At 47.7% G+C, this 24,803-nt stretch overlaps 2 protein-coding genes across 2 annotated transcripts; one reads left to right on the plus strand and one right to left on the minus strand.

The window, feature by feature from the left end:
* Window positions 1-327: 327 nt before the first annotated feature.
* LOC123855906 (sialic acid-binding Ig-like lectin 13) lies at window positions 328-10,240 on the plus strand. Its single transcript, XM_064580604.1, is given in 7 exon segments — window positions 328-763; window positions 965-1,243; window positions 1,472-1,519; window positions 2,362-2,631; window positions 3,279-3,375; window positions 3,704-3,881; window positions 9,829-10,240. Coding segments are annotated over 7 exon segments (1,485 nt in total). The 3' UTR covers window positions 10,006-10,240.
* A 7,131-nt stretch (window positions 10,241-17,371) lies between these two features.
* Window positions 17,372-24,410, minus strand: CEACAM18 (CEA cell adhesion molecule 18). The gene is made up of 6 exons (XM_064580605.1): window positions 24,359-24,410; window positions 22,593-22,949; window positions 20,924-21,196; window positions 19,101-19,376; window positions 17,641-17,804; window positions 17,372-17,425 (listed from the first exon to the last, which is right to left on the minus strand). Exons 1-6 carry the CDS (start codon window positions 24,408-24,410, stop codon window positions 17,372-17,374), a joined length of 1,176 nt encoding a protein of 391 aa, XP_064436675.1.
* Window positions 24,411-24,803: the final 393 nt, after the last annotated feature.

The raw sequence follows: 24,803 nt of genomic DNA on the forward strand, positions 1-24,803 counted from the left end.
GGAGGCTGTATCAGCAGGGAGGTGGGAGATGGGGCTCGAGCCCTGCACAGGGGGTGAATTTAGCTCCCTGAGGGCTCTCACCCTCTCTGGCCTCTAGGTCCAGGGTCCCCAGGAGTGGACATGTGGTGGCAGATGGCTGATGCCCAATGGCTGTCCTGGCCCTGACAGCATCTGGGTGTGAAGTTCCTCCTCTAAGGAGGGTCACTGTTCTGACATCACCTGCATCTTCCTGTTGGGGCTTCCTCTGAGTCTTGCAACTTTTAGTTCCTGAGAGACCAACCCTGAGAAACAGACACCCTGGGGACCCTGGCACTGCCAAGCCCGGACATGCTCCTGCTGCTATTGGCCCTGCTCTGGAGGAGGGAGGGGGCTGATGGCCAGAGGTGGTCTGAGAGGTGGGGCTACAGCCTGCAAGTGCATGGCTCAGTGGCCGTGCAGGAGGGCCTATGTGTGCGAGTACCCTGTAGCTTCTCGCACCCCCAGGACCAAGGGTCTGACTTTACCTCAGCTCTCGGCTACTGGTTCCGGGAAGGAGCCAGTGTAGAGCAGGATGCTCCAGTGGCCACAAACAACCCAGGTCGTAAAGTGCAGGAGGAGACCCAGGGCCGATTCCACCTCCTCGGGGACCCCCGGGACGACAACTGCTCCCTGGACATCAGAGATGCACAGAGAAGGGACTCGGGGACATACTTCTTTAGGGTGGAGAGAGGGCCTTCTATGAAATATAGTTACCTAAAGAACCAGCTCTCCGTGCATGTGACGGGTAAGGAGCAGACTCCAGGTGAGGCCACAGGGGAAGGATGGGGGTCCCAGCGCAGGGCTGGGATGGAACTCCCCTCCTGGGAGGGATTGGGGGTAACCATGTCAGGACTCAGAGGCGGGAGCTGAACCAAACCCTGAGACTTCTCTCGGGGCCTCCCCTTGACCCTCCTTCTGATTCCCGTGTCTCCCCATCTCCTCACAGCCTTGACCCACACACCTGACATCCTCATCCCAGGGACCCTGGAGTCTGGCCGCCCTGAGAACCTGACCTGCTCTGTGCTCTGGGCCTGTGAGCGGGGCACGCCCCCCATCTTCTCCTGGACGTCAGTGGCCCTCACCTCCCTGGACCCCAGGACCCACCTCTCCTCGGTGCTCACCCTCATCCCACGGCCCCAGGACCATGGCATGCCCCTCACCTGTCAAGTGACCTTGCCTGGGGCCAGAGTGACCACGATGAGGACCATCCACCTCAATGTGTCCTGTGAGAGCCAGGCCAGGACCCCCTGGGTCCCTAATGGGGTCCTGGGGGCAGTGGGGTGGGGAGTCAGGGCCTGGGACATTGAATGCTGGTCCCAAAATCCAGGCTGGGGGAGGGTTAGGAGGACACCTGTCTCCACTCTTTCCCCATTTATGCAGCTCCTGGGGACAGAAGGCCAATGTCCACCAGCCTTCCCCATTAACATGAATCCACCATGTCTTTCTGTCCCAGACTCTCCGCAGAACTTGACAGTAACTGTCTCCCAAGGAAATGGCACAGGTAGGATGGAGCTTCCTCCTGGGGTGTGGGGAGCAAAGGTAGGGCCGGGTCCCCCCTTTGGGTGAACCCAGGGGTTATCCCCCTCCCCAGCCTCCATGGCTCTGTGAGCAGCAGTCCCCTTCAGCCGCCTCCTCCCCCACCTTCTGCACTCTACCCCACCCCATTATCAGGAGAAGAGAACAGGGCAACATGCACCCAGCAGATCTGTCCCTTGTCATGCATCTCCTGATGACTCCTCCTGGCCCATCTTTTATTCTCCCTAATAATAGTTAATATATTCACATAGACAGACTTTCAAAATGCACAGCAAAATCTGTCTTCAGATACCCAGTCCCCTCCTGGGAAGTGACCCGTGTCCACAGACTACTCTGAGCCTTGGTGTGTTTGCCTAGAGGATCTGAGGGTCCTCTGATATCAGTAGTATAGACTGCCCTCAATCTTCTCCTAGACTGTGGAGTCGATCCATCCCGTGGATGGATTCTGATTCTATGTGTGTCTTCTCCTAATGGGAAATCACAGCATTCATTTTATTCTATTAGCCAAAATGCTGCAATGAGTAATCTTGTGTCTCCTTTCACAACTGTGTGTATGTATGTCTGTGGGATAAACTCCTAAAAGCAAAATGGAGCTTTTATGTTCTTTCCAAGTTGAGCTATGTGGCCAGTTGTCCTGAATGGAGGGTGGACAAGTGTGCATTCCCACCAACAAGGGGAAAAAAGCATGGTTTTTCCTGCACTTCAACCTACTTCTGTTTCTCTGTCCCCTCATCCAGTCTGTTTTCAAGTCCTTCTGCTTTCTCTCCATCTTTTTGTCTCTCTAACCCTCTGTCTCTTTTTCTCCAGCACCCACAACCCTGGAGAACGGCTCATCTCTTTCAGTCCTGGAGGACCAGTCCCTGCTCCTGGTCTGTGTTGTCAATAGCAACCCCCCTGCCAGGCTGAGCTGGGCCCGGGGGAGCCTGACCCTGTGCTCCTCAAATCCCTTGAGCCCTGGGGTATTGGAACTGCCTCAAGTACAGGAGAAAGATGAAGGGGAATTCACCTGCCGAGCTCAGAACCTGGTGGGCTCCCAGCATGTCTCCCTGAGGCTCTCCCTGCAGAGTGAGTGCACCTGTGGGGGGGGGGGGGCTGGAGGAGAACAACAGCACCACCCCCAGGACCCCCAGAAACCCCTGAGCCTTACAGGGGAGCTCAGCTCTGGTCTGTGCTCCCCTGTGAGGCCAAGATATTCCCTGCCACCTATAGTCTCACTGTCCTCTTCCTGCCAGATCAGGGTGGTAGGGTGGGGTGAAGGCTGGGAGGGGAAGCCAGGGGGAAGGACGTGGGTCTTGAAGGAGAGGGGCCCGGGGCCTTCACAGGTGTGTCCGGGGACACAGATCCTTGATTTGTGGGGCAGGGAGGAAGGTGAGGCAAGTGAAACGCTCACCATGAGCACAAAAATTTAAGGAGAAGCCAAAAAACCTTAGTAATGAGAAGTAATACTGCAATGCAGTGTTTTTTTAAAATATAAATGAATGCAAAATAAATATTACATGAACGAAATACCTGCATTTTAAATAAAGACAGGCTGCAATCCAGCGCCGCCCCCTCCCCCGCCGTATGCCTCCCTCATCCGGCCCTAATCCCTTCCCCAAGACCCAGGTGCCCCTGTTTGGAGTCTGGCGGAGGGGCTGGAAAACAGGAATCTGGGGTCCTACAGGGAGTGGGAGAAGGTACCGAGTTCTTGGAGAGGAATGACCAATAATCCAATCTGTCTGCAGGAAAAGCATGGTCTTTTTCAGAGAGGATGCTGGGGGCAGCTGGGGGAGCAGGTGTTATGGCTCTGCTCTTCCTGTTTCTCTCCATCATCATCATCACGTGAGCACTGACCCTGGGGTTGGAGGGATTGTCCTGGGGTGGAAAGGGCAGGCGGGCACAGAATGGAGGGACCTGGATGGGTCAAGACACTGAAGCAAGGACAGGAAGGAAGTCGATGGCACCTGGGTGAGTCTGTCACAGAACTCTGGCCCCACTGTCCAGGATGGGGAAGCCTGCGTTCTCAACACTGGGGTCTCCAGAACGGGACCACCGCTCTCCTACCTCCATCACCCTTCCAGCCCCTTAAGAGAGAACAGAGGAGGGAGTTAGTCTGCCTACAGCACCCTGAGCTGGCCAGACTGAAAGGCTCTCTGGTCTCTTCTCTCAGAGTGAGGTCCTGCAGGAAGAAAGCCACAAGGCCAGCAGTTGGCATCAGGAATATGGGCATGGAAGGTGCAAGTGTTGTCACAAGGTCAGTCTCTCAGGTGAGTGACCTGGGCATCTTGCCTTTGAGCATCCTTCCTGGACACCTCCCCCTAGGATGGCCCCCAGGATTGCTCCGCTCAGCATGGCCAAAGTTGCTCTCCTTATCTCCTCCTCCTCCTTAAGGATTCCCCATCTTTGTGACGGCACAACCACCCCCTCTTCTTTCTTTCAGGCCAGGCATGGAGGAGTCACCTTCTCTCTGTCCTCCCTTTCTTCTCCTACAGCCCCAAATTCACCATGTCTTGTCTATTTTTCCTCTTAAGGAGAGCTAGCATCAGCCCCCCCCCCCCCCATTTGACTCCCATCATTGCCAAAGCTTCAGAATCTTTTCCCTGGACCCTCTCACCTCCCTGCCTCTCACCTCCCTTGTCCTACGCTAAGCAGTCATCTAAAAACCAACAGTATCCAGTTCCTCTGCGTTTGAACTGCTTGCCTTTGTTGTCTAGACCAGAGGTTGGCAACTTTTTCTAATCTAAGGCTAGATAGGTATTTTTGGCTTTGCAGGCATTACAGTCTATTGTAAGCACTCAACTCTGTTGTTGTCGAGTAAAAGTAGCCACAGACCATATGTAAATGAACGAGCACAGATGTGTTCCAATAAAACTTTTTTACAGACACAGGCAGTGGGCCGTATTTGATCCATGGGCTATGGTTTGTGGACCCCTCACCCAGAGAATAGAGTCCAAACTCCTTACCCTATAGCCCTGCATATTCCAACCTCTCAAGCACACCTACCTCTCCAAAAGGACTAGGATTAGGGTGGAGTGAGGGAGGAACTTGTCCCAGATGCAAAACTTAAGGCGGTGCTAAAAAATCTCAGTAATCCAGATAAATAATGTTTTAATATACTATTTTAAAAATCAAAATTAAGGCAAAAAATCCACGATGAGGAAAATACAAAAAACCTAAACAATGACAGGATCAGTAGACTAGGGTTAGTTAAAAATTATTTAAGATCATAAATGAGTCTAGAGAAATTGTCAAACATGGCAGCATTCTCAAATAAAAATGAGAGAAGCAGAGAAGTTGATTTTAAAAAACGTCCTCTCTACGTTTGCTTCCAGTAAAACCAGAAAAGCAAAATTATCAAAAATTCTGGTCTGGGTATAAATAAAATCTTTAAACTGAAAGTAATGTTTTATTACATACACTCTTTAAGTTTGCAGTAATATTTCAATTATTTTAATGTGAAAAAATAACCTTTAAAAATATACAAAAACATTTTTTAGGGGCACACGTGTTTTCTTCGGTCTCAAGCTCCAAATGGTTCAGAAAGTCACTCTTACTTTCTACTCCATCCACTCCTCTGAACAAGGTTATTTGTGTCTCTGGGTCTTTGCATGGGCTGTTCCTTTCTCCTCAAATGCTTTTCCCTCCCATTTCCACTTCTTCATTCCTGTTCAACCTTCATGCTCCAATGTAAATGTTACACTTTTCATCCATTTATATTCAGAGTGTGACTGGAAGCCTTTGGAGGATTTTGAGCAAAGTACTGTGCATGCTTTCATTCATTAATTCATTCAGGAAATGTTACTGAGCACCTGCCAAGTGACAGGCATTCAACTGCCAAAGATTCATCTATGAAAAAGAATTTTGGGGCACTTGGGTGGCTCAGATGGTTAAGCATCTGCCTTCAGTTCAGGTCACGATCCCAGGGTCCTGGGATCGAGGCCCACATCGGGCTCCCTGCTTCTCCCTTTCCCTCTGCCATTCCCCCCACTTGTGCTCTCTAGCTTTCTCTATCTGTCAAATAAATAAAATCCTAAAAACAAAAAAAGAAAAAAAATTTCATCTTGGGCTCAATAAGTTTAGTCCAGACAGAGGGATGCAACCAAATAATCAAACAAACAACCAAACAACAAATAAGTGACTACAATGTGAAGGATAGACATGTACTTTGGGGAAAATGCAGGGCACAGAGACTGGGAATCCTGGGGAGATGGCTCATATTTTTGTTGTTCTTTATGTATTGTGGTAAATTTACCACCTAGCTATCTTTAAACGTACAGTTGTGCAACAGAGTTCCAGAACATTTTCATCTTGCAAAACAAATTCTATAAGTACCCATTGAACAACAACTACCCACTTCCCCTGCCACTCCAACCCCTGGCAACCACCATTCTATTTTCTGTTTCTGTAGGTTCAATGACTTTAGATACCTCACATAAGTGGAATCATGCAGTTTTTGTCTTTTTGTGACTGGCTTATTTCACTTAGCGTTATGTCCTCTGAGCTTATCCATGATGTAGCCTGTGACAGGATGTCCTTCTTTCTAAAGATTTATTTATTTTTTATTTGAGAGAGAGAGCGAAAGAGCATGCAAGAGGGGGGAGGGACAGAGGAAGAGGGAGAGAGAGAATCTTAAGCATACTCCCCACTGAGCATGGAGCCCAATACGGGGTTCAACCCCATGACCCTGAGATCATGACCTGAGCTGAAATCAAGAGTCAGACACTCAACCAACTGAGCTACCCAGGTGCCCCAGGATGTCCTTCTTTCTAAAGACTGAATAATATCCTGTTGTTGGTATACAACACATTTTCTTTATCCGTTCATCTACTGATGGATATTAAGGTTACTTCCATCTCTAGCTATTGTAAATAATGCTGCGATGAACATGGGTATATAAATATCTTTTTGAGAGCCTCCTTTCAAATTTTTTTGATAAATACTCGTAAGTGGAATTGCTTTTCATTTTAATTTTTTTGAGAAACCACCATACTGTCTTCCGCAGTGGCTGCACCATTTTACTTTCCCACCAACAATACACAAGGGTTCATTTTTTCTACATCCTCACCAACACTTGCTTTTTTTTTTTGCCTTTTTAAAAAATATTTTATTTATTTATTTGAGAGAGAGAGCACTAGTGGAGGAGGAGGGGCAGAGGGAGAGAGAGAGAGAAGCAGATTCCTGTTGAGTGCAGAGCCTGACACGGGGCTCGATCCCAGGATCCCGAGATCATGACCTGAGCCGAAGGCAGATGCTTAACCGACTGAGCCATCAGGTGCCCCTATTTTTTGCTTTTTATAGTGGACATCCTCATGGGTGTGAGATGATATCTCATTGTAGTTTTGATTTGCATTTCTCTAATGATTAGCAATGGAGAGTGTCTTTCACAGGCTTATTAGCTTTTGTATATCTTCTTTGGAGAAACGTCTAATTCAAGGTTTTTTACCCACTTAAAAAACTGGGTTATTTGTTTTTGTTGTTGCTGTTGTTGTTGAGTTGTAGAAGTTCTTTTTTTTTTTTTAAAGATTTTATTTATTTATTTGACAGAGAGATGCAGCAAGAGAGGGAACACAAGAAGGGGGAGTGGGAGAGGGAGAAGCAGGCCCCCCGCCGAGCAGGGAGGCCGATGCGGGGCTCGATCCCAGGACCCTGGGACCACAACCTGAGCCGAAGGCAGATGCTTAACCATCTGAGCCACCCAGGTGCCCCGAGTTGTAGAAGTTCTTTATACATTCTGGATATTAACATCTGTTCATATATATGATTTGCAAACATTCTCTGCCATTACGTAGGTTGGTTTTTGGTTTTTGTTAGTGATGATTAAGCGAAGACATGAAGGAGCCTCAAGACTTTGCAATCTATTGTGACCAAAGAGCACTCTGGGCAGAAGAAATAGCAGGTGCAAATGCTCAGAAACAGGATGTAGACCAGTGAGTGGAGGACCAGCAGGAAGTCTGTGTAATTAGACAGAGGGAGGCAAGTGCCAACAGGCAGGAAATGAGTTTGGAGAAGTCAGGGTACGTGTAAATCATGTCTGCACACGTAGTCCACTGTGGGCATCTGGAGATATTTGAGCAGAAGAAGGACATGATCCAGCTTTCATTTTCACAGATCCCTCTGCCTGCTGTGTGTAAGAAGAGATTGTGTGTCGCAGGGAAGTTAGAAAGGCGGCTGGAGGAACATTCCGGGCAAGAGATGACGGTGACCAGAACCAGGATGGCATGAGGGTGGGGCATGATTGCATTCCAGATGAAGTTTGAAGTTAAAACTAATGGGAATTGCCAATGGATTGAGGGTGGGATAAGAGTGACAGAAAGGGGTCCAGGATGACTCCTAGATTTTTGCACTGAGCAGCTAGAAGAATGGAGGCATCAATCATTATGCTTGAGAAGATTGTAGGAGGAAGAGATTTGGGGGAGAAAAGGAGAAGTTCAGTTTGAATATGTTTTGTGTGCGTTTTGGACACAAAAGAGAACAGGGATTTTAAGTACACTATCAGATCAAAGTCCACAGTTCAAGCAAGGGAATGGACTGGTGGGTAAGGCTTGGGAGCCACTAGCCTATAGATGACATGAAGCCAATAGAGTGAATAAGGTCACAAAGTGAAGTTGAAGAAGCAGAGTCTGGGGCCCCTCTCATACTTAGGGGTCAGGAAATGGAGAGCAACCAGCAAAGTGGCTGCCAAGGCAGTTGATGAATATCTTGTGGTTAAGAAAAGAAAGGCTTTGGGCGCCTGGGTGGCTCAGTTGGTTAAGCGACTGCCTTCGGCTCAGGTCATGATCCCAGGGTCCTGGGATTGAGTCCTGCATCGGGCTCTCTGCTCTGCGGGGAGCCTGCTTCTCCCTCTCCCACTCCCCTTGCTTGTGTTCCCTCTCTCGCTGTGTCTCTCTGTCAAATAAATAAATAAAATCTTTAAAAAAAAGAAAAGAAAAGAAAAGAAAGGCTTTTATTTAGGGAAGACATGCAACAGGGTCACCTGCCGTTGCAAAGTCCAGAGAGGCGGGGAGTGAAAAGGAACCATTTAGATTTCACTAAGCAGAGGTCTCGATAACTACAGTGTCAGGAAGGGGTTGTGTGTGTGCATCTTATGTTGAATAATCAAGAGAAAACGGAGGAGCAAAAGCATGAACTGTGTTGTTAAAGTGTTCTCTTTTTGAGGGGGCAACAGAAACAGATGCCCCCCCCCGGGCCACACCAGCTGCTCTGCAGTAATGAGCTCCTACACATTTAGTGGCATCCAACAGCATAATTTTATCATCTTACAGTTCCAGAGGTGCCAAGTCCAAAATGGGTTTCACTGGGTTAACGTCAAGGTGTTGGTAGGCGGGGCTGAATTCCGTGTGGAGGCTCCAGGGGAGAATGCATTTCTTGCCTTTTCCAGTTTCTGGAGGCGGCTGGATGGCCTTGGTCTCTGTCTTCAAGGCCAGAAGTCTTCAAATCCCTCTCTGCCTCCTTTCACTTGTAAAGAGAAAAACCCCCGTGATTACATTGACCACACCCAAATAATCCAGGGCAATCTCCCCATCTCAATATCCTTAATTTAATTCCATCCCCAAAGTCCCTTTTGCCATATAAGGTAACATATTCATAGGTCCCTGGGGGATTAGGGCGTGGGCATTTTTGAGGGGCTGTTTTTCTGCCTGTATCACAGGGACATAATTTCTTTGACTGAGTGTCCTTCCACGAAACCGCGAGCTTCCTAAGGACAGGTGCTGTACCCGAATCAAGGCTTTGTAATTCTCTCTCCCTCACCCAGTTCCCATCCATTATATAATAATTCACAATTAGATATTTATTTGTTCAACTTACTCCTTGCCTCCTCCCTGGGTTAAAAGTAAGCTGAGAGGGGGAAAGAAAGAGTAAGTTGCCAGAGGTCAGGGCCTACATGTGCTGTATCCATTATAGTATATGCAGTGTCCAGCTCAGGGCCTCATGCACAAAGGGCCTCAGTAGGGCACCAGGCTTTGGGGTCCGGAAGAACTTGGACTGGACCCTGGTTTCACCAGGGATTTTGAGCACGCTACTTCCTTGGTTCACCCTCCATTTTTGTAGTGATAAAATGAGGACAACAATAACATCTTCCTGATGGGGTTGTTGTGGGAAGTTAATGAGATTCACAAGCGACAAATAAAGTGCTACGTATTAAATATTTGAGGACAGTATGAATGGAGGAGATTCAACAAAAATGTGCGTGGGATGAATGGATGAATGAATTCATGGGCTTCCCTCCCAGGTACTCTCTGCCTTATCCTGTCCCCACCGATCTGCTCTGACTCCCTTTTCTCTCCCTCCACTCAGGGTCCCCTGATTGAATCCTGGGCAAGCAGCCTTCCCCCAGATGTAGCTACCCCCTCCTCAGGGGAGGAAGAAGAGCTCCATTATGCATCCCTCAGCTTTCAAGGGACAGAGCCTTGGGACTGTCAGGAACAGGTGGCTCCTGGTATCGAGTATTCGGAGATCAGGATTCACAAGTGAGAGCCTGCGGAGACCCAGCCCTGGATTGAGTGATCTTGGCCCCTGAGGGGCAAAGAAAAGGCCAGAGGCTGATTCCTGTAGAATTAAAAGGCCTGCAGGTGATGAGCTGTAAGTACAGTGGAAAGAACATAGGCTTTGGAAACAGAGAGTTTCTTTTCTTTTTTTTTTAAGCTTTTTTTTTTTTAAGATTTTATTCATTTATTTGAGAGAGAGAGAGAATGAGAGACAGAGAGCAGGAGAGGGAGGAGGGTCAGAGGGAGAAGCAGACTCCCTGCCGAGCAGGGAGCCCGATGCGGGACTCAATCCCGGGACTCCAGGATCATGACTTGAGCCGAAGGCAGTCGCTTAACCAACTGAGCCACCCAGGCGCCCTGGAAACAGAGAGTTTCAAGTGCAAAGCCACACGCCGCCCCTTTACTAAGTAAGCGACAGACCAATCCCTACCTTTCCATGCCTCAGTTTCCTGCTCTGTGAAACAGGGATGAGAAGCCCTAACTGCAAGTTTGTGGTGAGAATTATAGTAGGAAAATCCTGTCAGAGCTCTTGGCACAAAGCGTATGCTGACCACATGCTGGATCCCTGCGCTTTTTTTTTTTTTTTAAGATTTTATTTATTTATTTGACAGAGAGAGAGAGAACACAAGTAGGTAGAGGGAGAGGGAGAAGCAGGCTCCCCGCAGAGCAGGGAGCCCGATGCGGGACTCGATCCCAGGACTCTGGGATCATGACCCGAGCCGAAGGCAGCCGCTTAACCGACTGAGCCACCCAGGCGCCCTGGATCCCTGTGCTCTGAGCAGCAAAGTCTCCCTGACTCTGGAGGGCTCCAGCCCCAGCCCTCGCTCTGGCCTGCTGACACGCCTCCTCCTGGAATGCCCTCCCACCAGGCCTTCCTCTGCCTCTGTTCTTGAAAGCCAAGCTCAAGAGGTAGACTTCTGGGTTCAGAAGGGAATCAAACAGTGGGACATGATCTCTCCCCATAGAGACAAACCAAACATATGAGGAAGGTTCCCAAACGTGTACGTACATACATATGTATGCACCCATAAATTGGCAAGTTGGTTCCAGAGTTTATACAGAAATGTGAGGGACCTAGAACAGCAAAAACAGTCTGATAAAAGAGCACAGTTGGAGAAATAAGACTTTACTATAAAGCTAGAATAATCAAGACACTGTGGTAAGGGACAGAATAGAGTCCATAAATAGAGTGTGTATATATAGTTAATTGAACAGGTCCAAGTCTATTCAATTGGGAAAGGAGGGACTTCTTATTTTTATTTATTTATTTTTAAAGATTTTTAAATTTATTCATTCGAGACACAGAGATACAGAGAGAGAGAGAGAACATGAGCAAGGGGAGAAGCAGAAGGAGGGGGAGAAGCAGGCTCCCCGCTGAGCAGGGAGCCGAATGCGGGGCTCGATCCCAGGACCCTGGGATCATGACCTGAGCCAAAGGCAGACACTTAACCATCTGAGCCACCCAGGTGCCCCAAGGAGGGACTTTTTAACACATGGCAGTAGAATAAGTGGGTCAAGGTTTGGAAACAATGAACCTTGACCCCTTTCTCATGTCACATGCAAAAAATTAGTCTGAGATGAATCATAAACATAAAAGTGAAAACTATAAAGGTTTTATAATTGTGCTGCCCAGTGTGGTAGCTACTAGCTATGCATGAGATTTAAGACATGCTACACTAGGGGCACCTGGGTGGCTCAGTCATTTAGAGCATCCGACTCTTGGTTTCGGCTAGGATTGTGATCTCAGGGTCCTGGGATAGAGCCCTGCGTCTGGCTTGCTCAGTAAGGAGTCTGCTTTTCCCTCTCCCTCTGCTCCTTCCCTACCGCTTGCGCTCTCGCTCTCTGTCTCTCAAATAGATAAGTAATTCTTTTTTTTTTAAATATGTGCTACATTTACTGTGCAGAAAAAAAGAGATAAAAGATCTCATTAATAATTTTTAATATTGATTACCTGCTGGAATGATAATATTTTAGATATATTGGGTTAAATACACTATTATTCAAAGTAATTTCACCAGTTTCTTTTCACTTTTTTTATTATAGCTACTAGATTTTTGAAATTACATATTTGGCTTGCACTATTTTTCTATCAGACAGAATTGTTCTAGAAGAAAATTTAAGAGAATATCTATGGGTATGCAAAGATTTCTCGTAGGACATCCACAACAGTAAGCATTATATATATTTTTTTCATTAAAAACTTCTGTTCATCAAAATACACGACTAAGAAAATGAAAAGGCAAGCTATAAACTGGAATAAATATATATAAATATCTCTATATATATATCCCTGAAAAGAGGCTTCAACTTAGAATATATAAAGAATTATTACCAGTTACTAACACAATAACGTAATTTTTAAAATGGGAAAAAAGACTCAATCATATATTTCACAAAAGAAGAGATCCAAATGGCCAGTAGGTACATGAAAAGTGGTCAACACCACTGGACACCAAGGAAATGAAAATTCATCACAATGAGATGCCCTATCACATCTGTTAGAAAAGCTAAACTCAAAAAGCCTGAGCACACCAAATGTTGAGAGGGTGTGGAGGAATTGGAACACTTGTATATTTCTGGTGGGATGTAAATAGTACAATTGTGTGTTCTGTACAACAGTGTGGCGGTTTTGTATACAGTTAAACATAATATACCCACTCCATGACCCAGAAATTCCACCCCTAATTTTTACTCAAGAAGAATGAAAGCAAAGGTCCACACAAACATTTGTGTATGAATATTTATAGCAGCATTATTCATAATAACCAAAGGTAGAAACAACTCAAATGCCCATCAACAACAACAATAACAATAACAACAACAACAACAAAATACCCATCAACAAGTGAATGGATAACCAAAGTATTATAGCCAAACAACAGAATACTATTCATCAAAATAAAAGAATGAACAGTTGGCACATGTAAGAACATGAATGAATTTCAAAAACATGTTGAGTGAAAGAAGCCAGATACATAAGAATATACTCTATAATTCTGCTTAGATGAAGTTCAAGAACAGATGAAACTAATCTATTGGGACAGAAATTCACAAAAGCAGCTGCCTCTGTTTGGGGGTGTGTGGCTGGGGAATAACTTTAAATGGTGCACAAGGAAACTTTCTGGGGTGCAGAAAACATCCTGTATCTTGATTGGGATAGTAGTTATATGAGTGTATGTATTTATCAAACCTCATTGAATTATACATGTAAGATTTGTGCATTTTACTGTATGTAAATCTACCTTTGACAAAAAAATAATAAAAAATTTCAACAATAATGAAAAGGCTTTGGGTAAAATTCAACAGCCATATATACTTAAGACTGTAAGGTGGGGAGATACAGGTTTAGATATAGAAATAGTATAATGTCCACCTCTGTCGATGTGTATATGCAGTGGTTAACTCAGGATGTCCTTGGTTTTCTGTCATTCAAATGAGGTGGTTTTGGAAATATCTGTGAATCTATGCATTTTGACACATAGATACAGTGGTTAAATAAGTGAGCACAGAGACCACGCAAAAAGGCAAGTTTGTGGGCAGAACATATAGAAATGGCACCGAGATGCATAAGCACGCACACCCCTATTTTCAGTCTGCCTGGACACGTTGAAGATGATTCAGAAGACAGCGCTGGTCAGCCCGTCTGAGCACGAGCTCAGACTCAGCTGGGGGAAGCGGGGCAGGAGGTGCTAAAAACCCTAGCTGGTTCTTCCTGCTGGTGGTGTTTTAACTTCACTGGGTTTTAGTTGAGCAGAACAGCACAATGAAGCCTGCTGGGCCCATAACTTTTTTTTTTTTCTGATTATAAAAACAGTTCATACATTTTGTGAGAAAAAAAAACACTTTAGAACATACAGTAAAGTGCAAAGAAGGAAATTAAGAGATAAGACTGTTAATAGTTAACATTTTCCATATTTTTTGTACAGACGTGTGTACATATGTGTATGTGCACACATATATGTATATATGTACAAACATACACATATGTGTGTGCATATACACACATATAAGTATATATACATATATGTATATATGTACATATATAAGTATATGTGTGTATACATACAACTGTAGAATACATACATACATGCTGTACATATTATATCAGCTAGTTAATCTCCCCTCTTCATAGTGATGGTCCTACTAGGTGCAGCTTTACATTATGCGTTTCTAACAATGAGTCGTAAGCATTTCCTGCATCAGTGAGCACCTTTCTCCAGCGTGGTTTCTAACCATCACAGACTAGCTCAACCTGTCCTGTGTCCATTTAAGCCACTCCTGGTTGTTGGGCATTTATAGGTTGTTTCGTTTCCCCGTCACTGGCAATGGTCATCTTTGCATCTTCTCTGGTGGTGCCGTGGGTGTCAAGCTCAAGAAAAGAAGTCAGAAGCGCATTTCCTAGTGGAGAAGAGGCCTCGCAATTAGAGCGCAGGGCCCCACATATGACCCGCCCCAGCCTACTTCCCATTGGCTGGCTCTGATTGACAGATGGAGCAGCCAATGGCCACTCTGCCCTTGATGTCACCCCACCCCCCACTCCCACCCAGTCCTAGGTGAGGACTCCAGACTGCTTCCAGGAGCCTCCATCTATCTCTCAGCCTCAGTGTGACTGGGCTGGTTCCTTCTCTCTCTCTCTCTTTTTTTTTTAAGATTTTATTTATTTATTTGACAGAAAGAGACACAGTGAGAGAGGGAACACAAGCAGGGGGAGTGAGAGAGGGAGAAGCAGGCTCCCCGCCGAGCAGGGAGCCCGATGTGGGGCTCGATCCCAGGACCCTGGGATCATGACCTGAGCCGAAGGCAGATGCTTAACGACTGAGCCACCCAGGCGCCCCTGGTTCCTTCTCTTGACTGTCTCTTCCAGCTAGACCCTGGACCCTCTCCAGCCTAGCCCATCTCTTTGGGGACTCTCAGCCCTTCTCCCTTGCTCCCACCTCACCTTTTTGCCCACCTGGTCTTGTCCTCATGGTCTAAGGTGGACACTCGTGTAACCGGGGCTGCCTATGGGGAGAAGTCAGGGAAGATGTCACATTTCAGGTCCTTAGGAAACAGAGAATGCAGGATAATCCTGGGGAGATGAGGGGTCAGCTTCTTCTTTCCAAGCCCTCCTTGTGAAGGACCTCAGGAGTAGCAGGGGATGAATCTGGGAGCTTAATCTCTACACTGAGAGTCCTCCACATTCCCCATATGTTTTAGCATTTCTGATGTCTTAAGGTCATTGGAGGAAGGTGCCATGGGGCAGCATGGGGAGGGAAAAGAGGCTGGGTGTACCTGGGGAAGAAGCTGGCACTACTTGGCCTAATTACTAGTGATAATAATAGTAAGTTATTTCACACCTATTATATGCCAGACACTAGAGTAAATGATTTATAGAAATTATATTGAACCCTCTCAACAGTCACATAAAGTAGAAACTTTAACCCTGTTTTGTGAATGAAGAAGCAGGAGTTCAGAGAGGTGAAGATATTTGCCTAAAGTCACACAGCTAGAAAATGACAGAGGCTAATTCTGAACCTGGCCTCTCTGACTCCCAGCCCCCTGCTCTCATGCATGCCAGACTGGAGAGCTGAGACCAAGGAGAATGTGGCACCTCTCAGGAGAATGGGGCAGTGGAGATGTTCGGTTCACTCCTGGTTGTGAGGAGGGGTTTATGCCTGGCTAGATAGCTTCTTTCAGGCTGTAGAAGAAAAAATAACCTAGATATCCTGGAACCACTCTTAAACTCCCTAGAGTTTATCATGACTAGTTTGGAAAAGTACATTGAATGATGATGCTATCCATAATAATACTTAAGATTTTATTGAGTGCTTACTATGTGCCAAGCTTTGTTCCAAGCTATTTGTCAGTGATACCTTACTTTATCCCCATAGCAGATATCCCTGTGAGGTCAATACCAGTATTACTCCCATTTTACGCATGGCAAACTAAAGCACAAATGGGCTGTCACACTGATGGTCAATACTGTAAGCTTCTTGATAGACCGTGCAATGATCACAGGTAGGCTCCACATCAAAATACTAAAATGATTTGAAAAAAGAATGTGTCTTCTAAAATCTTCACCATCGTCACCACGATCAATACTGCCACCACCACCATCACCACCACCACCACCACCATCACCACCACCACCACCATCACCACCATCACCACCACCACCACCACCACCACCACCATCACCACCACCACCACCACCACCACCATCACCATCACCACCACCACCATCATCACCACCATCACCACCACCACCATCACCACCACCACCATCACCACCATCACCACCATCACCACCATCACCACCACCACCATCACCACCACCACCATCATCACCACCATCACCACCACCACCACCACCATCACCACCATCACCACCACCACCACCACCACCACCATCACCACCATCACCACCATCACCACCACCACCATCACCACCATCACCACCACCACCATCACCACCACCACCACCACCATCACCACAATCACCACCACCACCATCACCACCATCACTACCACCACCATCACCACCATCACCATCACCATCACCACCACCACCACCATCACCATCACCACCACCACCACCATCACCACCATCACCACCACCACCATCACCACCACCACCATCACCACCATCACCACCACCATCACCACCATCACCATCACCACCATCACCACCACCACCATCACCACCATCACCACCACCACCACCATCACCACCATCACCATCACCACCATCACTGCCACCACCACCACTACTTTAGCATCACCAACATCATCAGCACCAGCATCACCATCATCTCCATCATCACTGCTTTCTTTAACAGCTACTGCAATGGTTCTCAACCAACACAATTTTGCCCTTGGGACCTTTCTAACGCCTAGAGTCGCTTTTGGTGGTCTAAACTTAGAGTGATGGAGGTTATTGCTACAGGTATCAAGTGGGTAGAGGCCAGGGATGCTGCTATAGTGTGCAGGATAGCCTTACCCCTCCACCCCTGAAATAATTATCTGGCCCCAAATATTGATAGTGCTAAGCTTGAGAAATTCCGAGAAGTACCGAGAATGCTGCTAACTGCTTCATCTTCCAAGAATTGTGTCTAGCCCCCATATCTCCCTTCAGGGCAGATATTACCCTTCACATCCTCTATGTGGGTGAAGAGGACCTGAGGGGATTGTGATCTACTTAAGGCCACCCAGACAGCCAGAGGCAGAGCTGAGATTGAAACCCAGATTAGAATCTTCCCTCTGACCCATCTCTTCCCCTGCAGTTGACTGTACTACCTGTTTCCCCAACTTCACTTGGTAACTAGTGACTACCATGTCCCAGACATATGCTGGATGCTTGGCACCCACCCTGCTCATGGCTGCTCCTCTAGGTGGACCTCCATATCAACATCATAAACACGAAGAAACTGGGATGAAAAGAAGTTGCTGAGTGAAACCCCATTTCTATTTAGGGGTATGACTGCCTCTACACTCTCCCTCTTTGCCATTGGCTTCTGGTCCGAGACCTATCTGTCTGCCCCAGATGATTCCTGACATCCCATTCCTAGCTTGTCCATTCCCCTCCCGGCTTTGCCTTTCCCTCTTAAGGAAGTGTTCTTGAGACTGGCACTGGTTCCAGTACCCCACCCTCGACCCAGGGCAACAGGCACCTGGTGGAGAAATGGCTGATCAAGGCGTAGATCAGGATTCCACAGAGGTAGATGCTGCCCAGGACTATGAACACGATGAGCCACACCACTTTGGCTCCTGAGATGTAGAAACCGCTGTTCACAACAGGAATGTGCTCTGAAGGAGAGGATACAAGGGGGTCAGGGGCACCATCACTCAATCCTTCACTCACCCACACATCTATTCTTCAGAGATTTATCAGCATCTGCTATGTTCCAAGTGCTAGGAATTCTTTTTTTTTTTTTTTAGTGCTAGGAATTCAACGGTGAACAAAACAAACTTCTTGCCCTCATGGGGCTGACATTCCAGCTGGGAAGTGGACAGTTGACAAGTAAGCAAAGAAATGTCTCATATCATTGCAGGCAGCAGGAAGTGCTCTGAAAAAAGAATAAAGCCACTCGAGGGGGTAGAGAGTGACAGGGTCGGGGATGTTGGTTACACAGGGTCATTAATCATTGCACAGGTATTCACTGAGCACCAGCTATGTGCCAGGCACCATGTTAGGCACTAGGGACAAGTAGTGAGCAAACAGCTCTCCCAGCCTCTGTCCTCCTGAAGCTCACAGCCCAGTGGAGTTAGAAAGGTGTGAATCAGTCAGTGCATAATCATTCACAGTTGGTCAGTTCTGTCTAGTGCCCTAGCAGGTGCTTAGTAAATAGTGAGGAGTGATCAGAGTGAATGTCTCCAGCCCACATTCCGTTGTGTTTGTGGCTTTCTCTGGGACAAGCCACGCTGATGGCTTCTCATGCACTGTCTGATTTAATTCTGCCAGAAGCCCTGTCACATAGGGAAACTGAGGCTCAGAGAGGCGCTCTTCCCGTTTACAGATGCATTCTCAAGCCAGGTTCCAAACATCACATCCACAACAGATCCCTGCTTTCTCCACACCACCTTCCCCTCTGGCCTTTCCACTCTCTCGTCTCGAGGCCACTGAGCAAAACAGCTGAGGATGTAGGCTGTGCAGTCGGACTACCAGAGTTTAAACCCTGCCTCCTCTGTTTATTGGAAATGGAACCTTGAAAAAAGCACTCAACCTCCCACAGCTCGGTTTTCTTATCTGTAAATGGAGGTGGTGTTCACAACAGTCACTTCCTCTGCAGGGAGACTGTGAGGGTCACACAGATTAGAAAGGCAGCTGGTACACAGTAAGTGCTCAGTTAATCTTGGCTGACCAAATTTCCCTGGGATTCACCCTTGCTCTGATCTGAGATCGCTGAGGGCTTCATAGAGGAGGCAGCTTTGGACTTGGACCTCAGAGGACAGGGGCGGGTGGTGTGGATTTTACTCAACCATCGTGAGCATGGCATTGCAAGGTAGAGATGGCATTCGTGATGATGGGTACTGCCTAGGCAAAAGCATGGAGATGGGAAGATTTGGGGATCGTGAGCCCTGGAGGTGGGGGGCTGTACTCACGGAGTGGCTGGATCTGGAATTCCCTGTACATGGTCAGCTGGGTCACAGGGTTCCCCACGATGCATCTGTATCTGCCCATCTGCTCCCAGGCCAGACTTGGGAGAGTGACGTTTGCCTCTGAGAAGCTCAGGAGGGAGCCACTGTGGATCCACTGGTACTTGGGACTGGGTTTGGAAGTGGCGCTACACTCCATCATTACCTGGGAGCCGATCTTAGCAGACAGGACGCCTTTGGAGATAATGGGACTGGAACTCAGCTGCACGTTGTCTGGCCCATCTGCAGAGACAGGGCAGGAGACCCGGAGCTATGTTTCTGACCCCTTGGTGTCCTGTCTCCTTCTGTCAATCCACACATAGTCCTCCCCAACCAGGTGCCCCCACTTTGCACCCCAAGCATCCCCTAGACCCAACACTTGCAAGGCAGCTCTGCCAACAACATGACTATAATTGTAACATTTTCCATTATCAAGCACCTGCTATGAGTCAGCCCCATGACTGCCCTTCATGTCACAATAAAATAGGAATAGAAGCAATACATCAGGCTCCCTGCATGTTGGGCTCTGTTCTAAACACTTTATAGGTTCACACATTTGCTTAATCCCCATAACAACCCATGTGATCGATTTTATAGATGAGGGAAGTGGGGTCCCAAAGAGAGGATTAGGGATTTCATAGTTCCCTACTGACCCACAAAGGGACTAAGTGAATTCCCCCTATGGCCTGGGAGGAATCTCCTTGCAGAGGCAGGCCCTGGGTCCTGGCTCTTGGTTGCAAACCTCCAGCCAGTAAGCTGTGTATGGAGGTCAGAAACTGCCTGCTCTGTGACCACTTTTTCTGTATGATTGCCAGAGCGTGTTTGTTGGGAAACCTGACAGACTTTGTGTGGTTCTAGATTTAGATGTGAAAACCATTCAAGACTTGTGCTTTTTCACAGTTGAAAGATGTGAAAGAGTTTGGTCAATGTGAGAAGTCCCAGAACATTGAAAAGATCCAAGGTTCATTGTATTTATAAGTCAGAGTCTTCGATTTACAAGACCTGTTTGAGATTTCTGGGGAGGTCTGGCTGGATTGTGTACTTGCCTTGGGGGGAGGCCGAAGGACCGTGGAGAAAAGAGAATGCATGAAATGTGTCATTTCGCTTTAAAATCAAACTGTCTGGGGCGCCTGGGTGGCTCAGTCATTAAGCGGCTGCCTTCGGCTCAGGTCATGATCCCAGGGTCCTGAGATCGAGCCCCGCATCGGGCTCCCTGCTCGGCGGGAAGCCTGCTTCTCCCTCTCCCACTCCCCCTGCTTGTGTTCCCTCTCTTGCTATGTCTCTGTCAAATAAACAAATAAAATCTTTAAAAAAATAAATAGATAAAATAAAATCAAATCAAACTGTCTGTTTAAGGGAGTATAGTCAGTTCAATCTGAGTAAGAAGAAAAGTGAAGGTGATTTTACTAAATTTAGAAAACCAGAATAAAAAGATCAATGTATTTGAAGGCTCAAGGGAACATGGGATTTGAATATTTAATAAGTTGAATGTCATTTTTAAGAAACTATTAGTTGTAAGCAGCCCCGTCTTTACAAAAGCCAGATCTGAACAATTTCGCACTATTTCTAATCTGAAGAGTAAGAATCAGGATCTCTGTTTTAAATAGCAGATCGTTCTGTGCAGTGAGGGTGATTTTAAGTCCAGAGAGCTAAGATTCAAACCCAGATCCAGCTGGCTGTGGGCTGGCTCATGGTGTTTCCTCTCTCCAGTTCTGCCTGTCTTATTGCTACATCCTTGGAAGGCCCTGAGCCCACCCCCAGCATTACTCCCATGGCTCCAGAACACTCACAGGCCACAGTCAGAGAGATAATTTCACTTCTCTGAAAAATCTCTGGGATGCTTTCTATCTCGCAGTGAAGTGCTCTGTCATAGCGGCTGACCCTGTGGATGATGAGGGTCTTGAGGTCCGGGGAGATTGTCATCCGGTCATTGCTGGACACCAGTGTGTAATCCACATACCACTTGACCGTGGTGGCATTGGTGTGGCAAATGGCAGCCACAGCATCCATGTCCTCTACCAGAGAGCTGGCGTTGGCCCAGATGCCTGGCTTGCCTTCCGCCTCTGGGGGAAGCAGGAAGAAGACATTAGGGGTGGGGTCTGCCTCCCCAAGCTCTGCTCCTCTCCAAAGGGGCTTTCAGTGTAGGTTGGTGAGAAGGCAAGGGTTGTATGGGGTCTGGGGTCTTGGAAGGGGAGCAGCCCTAGAGCTGTGAGGGACAGAGAAGTAGGGAATGGGCATGAGTGGTTGAGGTGTGGGAACTAGCCTGAGCCCACCATCCTATGTGTGGAGTCGTCATTGTGGCATCCACTGCAATAATGGTGAGCTCTTGGGATAGGCATGTGGCCTAATGGTTGTTTCTGAATGCAGAACCTAAAACCAGAACACCCCCAACTGAGGAGCCATGGGTAGAATTGAGTGACAGGTGGCATTTGGACTCTCTATTAATAATTGCTCCCATTGGGGCACCTGGGTGGCTCAGTTGTTTAAGCGACTGCCTTTGGCTCAGGTCATGATTCTGGAGTCCCGGGATCGAGTCCCGCATCGGGCTCCCTGCTCGGCGGGGAGTCTGCCTCTCCCTCTGACTCTCCCCCTCTCATGCTCTCTATCACTATCTCTCTCAATAAATAAATAAAAATCTTTAAAAAAAAAATAATTGCTCCCATTATCTGAGTTCCATTCACTTGACAGATACTCCCTCCAACCTTACAACAGACAGTGGTAGATACTATCCCCATTCTACAGATGAGGAAACAGAACACCACAGAGGGAAGATGAAGGCTCAGGGCCATGGAACATATACATAGTCAGAGGTAAACACAGGGCTTCCTGTCTCCAAATACACACTCTCCCCGCTAGCCCTGTGGAGCCCCCAGGAGCTGTCTGTAGTAGACAGAATTCCAAGATGGCCCCATGATCTCCAGCCTGTATAATCCCCACCCCTCAAATGTGGGTGAAGCCCATGACTTTCTTCTAACCTATACAATACGGCAAAAGTGATGGATTGTCATTCCAATCGTTACCCTTATGTCATATAAGACTCCTTCTTAGCAGACTAGAGAGAAAGAATTCAGCTGACCTTGAAGAAGCAAAGTCATGATGTGAAATACCCACAGACAGAGCCACACATGAGACCACAGCCCCAACTCAGCACCTTGTGAGTCTCAGAGCACAGCACTCGCCCAGACTTCTGACCCACAGGAATGTGTGCTAATAAATGGGTGCTGTTTGAAACTGCTGTTTGTGGATCTTTGTTATGCAGCAGAACATAACTGATACCCTGATGGTGAAACTGGAGGCCTTGAAGGGAACGAGTGACCCATCTCTGCGGGAGAAGCTAGACTACCATCTGCCGAGGTTCCCACAGTCACCTGGGGGTGGAGGAGACTTGGACAGTATGATCTCCCAGGGACCTCACTCCCAAAGCCCCCAGGTCTGGAAATGGGCAACCTGCCAACTCACCTTGAATGTCGAGCCAGCCAGTTGCTGTCTGGGTCCCATTGCCAGTGTCCACCCTCACGGTATAATTCCCTGTGTCATTTAATGCACATCTCCTGATCACCAGGTCACCTATCTTGGTCACGTTCTCCCGACCACTGGACATGGGCCCCGTCTGCCAGGAATTGGAGGGAGGTTTGTAGCTGACAATCATATTATCCACAGTGTCATTTGCACCGCGGTGCCAGCTGTATTCCTGAGCATCTTTGGTGGCATTTTCAAGGATCAGGATGGTCCGAAATCCCTTGAACCCTGTGAGTGAGTCTGGGCTGATGTAGATTTGGCCAGAGGCTTGGCGGATCCCACAGGCCAGTAGACCAGCTGAAGAAGACAAATAGAACACACATACATGAGAGAGAGAGAGAGAGAGAGAAGAGAGATTGATTTACACTGTCCAGGAAATGATCTCCAGGGACACTGGTGAGCATGCCATTGGTTGCTAGCTCCCCAGCCTGTCTTCTCCTCCCTACCCCCTCAGCCCCTGTCCTGGTTCATTCCTTCCTCATCTCCTTCCAGCCTGGCTTCCTCCTTGGACACTCAGTCTCCAACCCAACCTCATAGAACAGTTATGTGGATCCTTATAAAGCCCCAGTTGTGATCCTGTTCTCTTAGGTACCTTCCATGGCTCCCCAGCACTCTACGGATAAAGTTCAAACTCAACATGGCTTATGAGACACTCTTAGGAACAGCTGGTTTTTATGACTCATCTAGCCTCCTTTTGGATCATACACACCCCACCCCATTACACCATGAACCCTCCACTCAGTCATCCATTCATGCATGCATTTGTGCATTCATTTATCAGAAGACAGTATCTACACTGTGTGCCCCAGACAGACAGCTCTCTTGATACACCACACTCTCTCCTGACTTCAGGCTTTCACACATGTTGTTCCCTGTTTCTGGCACACAGATCCCTCTTCCCTCCTCCCCATCCCCTGCCTCCCCCCACCGCCCTGTCAACTCACTTCTCCTCAGCCTTCAGTTCTCAGCTTTGATGTCCTCTCCTCCCCAATCTGGGTCAGACGGCCCCTTGGGGCTCCCCCAGTCTCCTAGGTCCCCTCATCTCATCCCCATCTGGGTCATCAGAGTCTGGAGATAGATCTGCATCTCACACTGGACACCACATCACAGCGTCCCTGAGCATGGGGCAGAACCCAGCGGGAGAACTCAGTTGATATCTGGGTGGATAAATCCCCCAAGACTGTCTACACATGTCTTTGAAAGCATCTAAATTCTGTGGAGTGCATGTGAATGTGGGTGAGGATCTGTCATCACCTAAGACACGGAGATCCACTGTCTGTGGACCCTAAGCCTTGGCTCCATGGAGGAGGCAAAGACACCTGAGACCCCCCGCTCTAGGCCTCCAGGTGTAGACACTGGTGATGTTTGAGGACAGGACACAGCGTGGCCAGTGAGACATGATAGTTGTCCCCGTCAGGGGGGTTCAGAGGGTCCTGGAGGGATGAGGGGTTGGGAGGGGAGGGGATCAGGGCAGAGGAGGCACCCAGAGGAGGTGATTTCTGGCAAGTGTGGGAGGGGGTCCAAGTTTATCATTCCTGGGGATGGATGGGGATGAACACTCTGTGTGTGTGTGTATGTGCGTAAGAGAGAGAGAGTGTGTCTATGGGCGAGGTATGCCCAGGTATGTGAGCTCACGAAAGTCCTGGTGCCAGTCCTGCCCCCCTTTCCTCTACTGCTCCCCTGTCCTGCGGGTTCAGCTCTCTTACCCAGGAGAACCAGCTCCCTCCAGAGTCTGCACCTGGGTCTGGAAAGTTCCATGGGTTGCGCAGGTCCTCCAGGGATAGGCATCTGTCCGGGGACCGGGCAGCCTCCTCTGCCTCTTCACAGACCTGCGTCTCTGGCTCTGTCTGAGCTGCTGGTCCCCCTCCCCCTCCTGCGCCCCAGGGTGGACTCTGAACCCCAGCACAGGCAGAGCTGGGGAGGAGACGCTTGGGGAGTTGTTGTTATCTTTATGACTTTAAGGTGCCTTTAGCTTATCATTTTTTCACCTCATTCTTTTAAAATATTATTATACTGTTCTGCCCTGGTTACAAAAAAAAAAATCTTATGCTCACTTTTAGGAAAACTGGAAAATACTGAAAAGCACAATAAATACAGGACATCAGACTTTTTTTTTTAAGATTTTATTTATTTCTTTGACAAAGAGAGACA

Source organism: Mirounga angustirostris, unplaced genomic scaffold, assembly GCF_029215605.1.
Source record: "Mirounga angustirostris isolate CCGP_5_RB_7025 unplaced genomic scaffold, mMirAng1.0.hap1 SCAF_16, whole genome shotgun sequence".
NCBI classification, from domain to species: Eukaryota; Metazoa; Chordata; class Mammalia; order Carnivora; family Phocidae; genus Mirounga; species Mirounga angustirostris.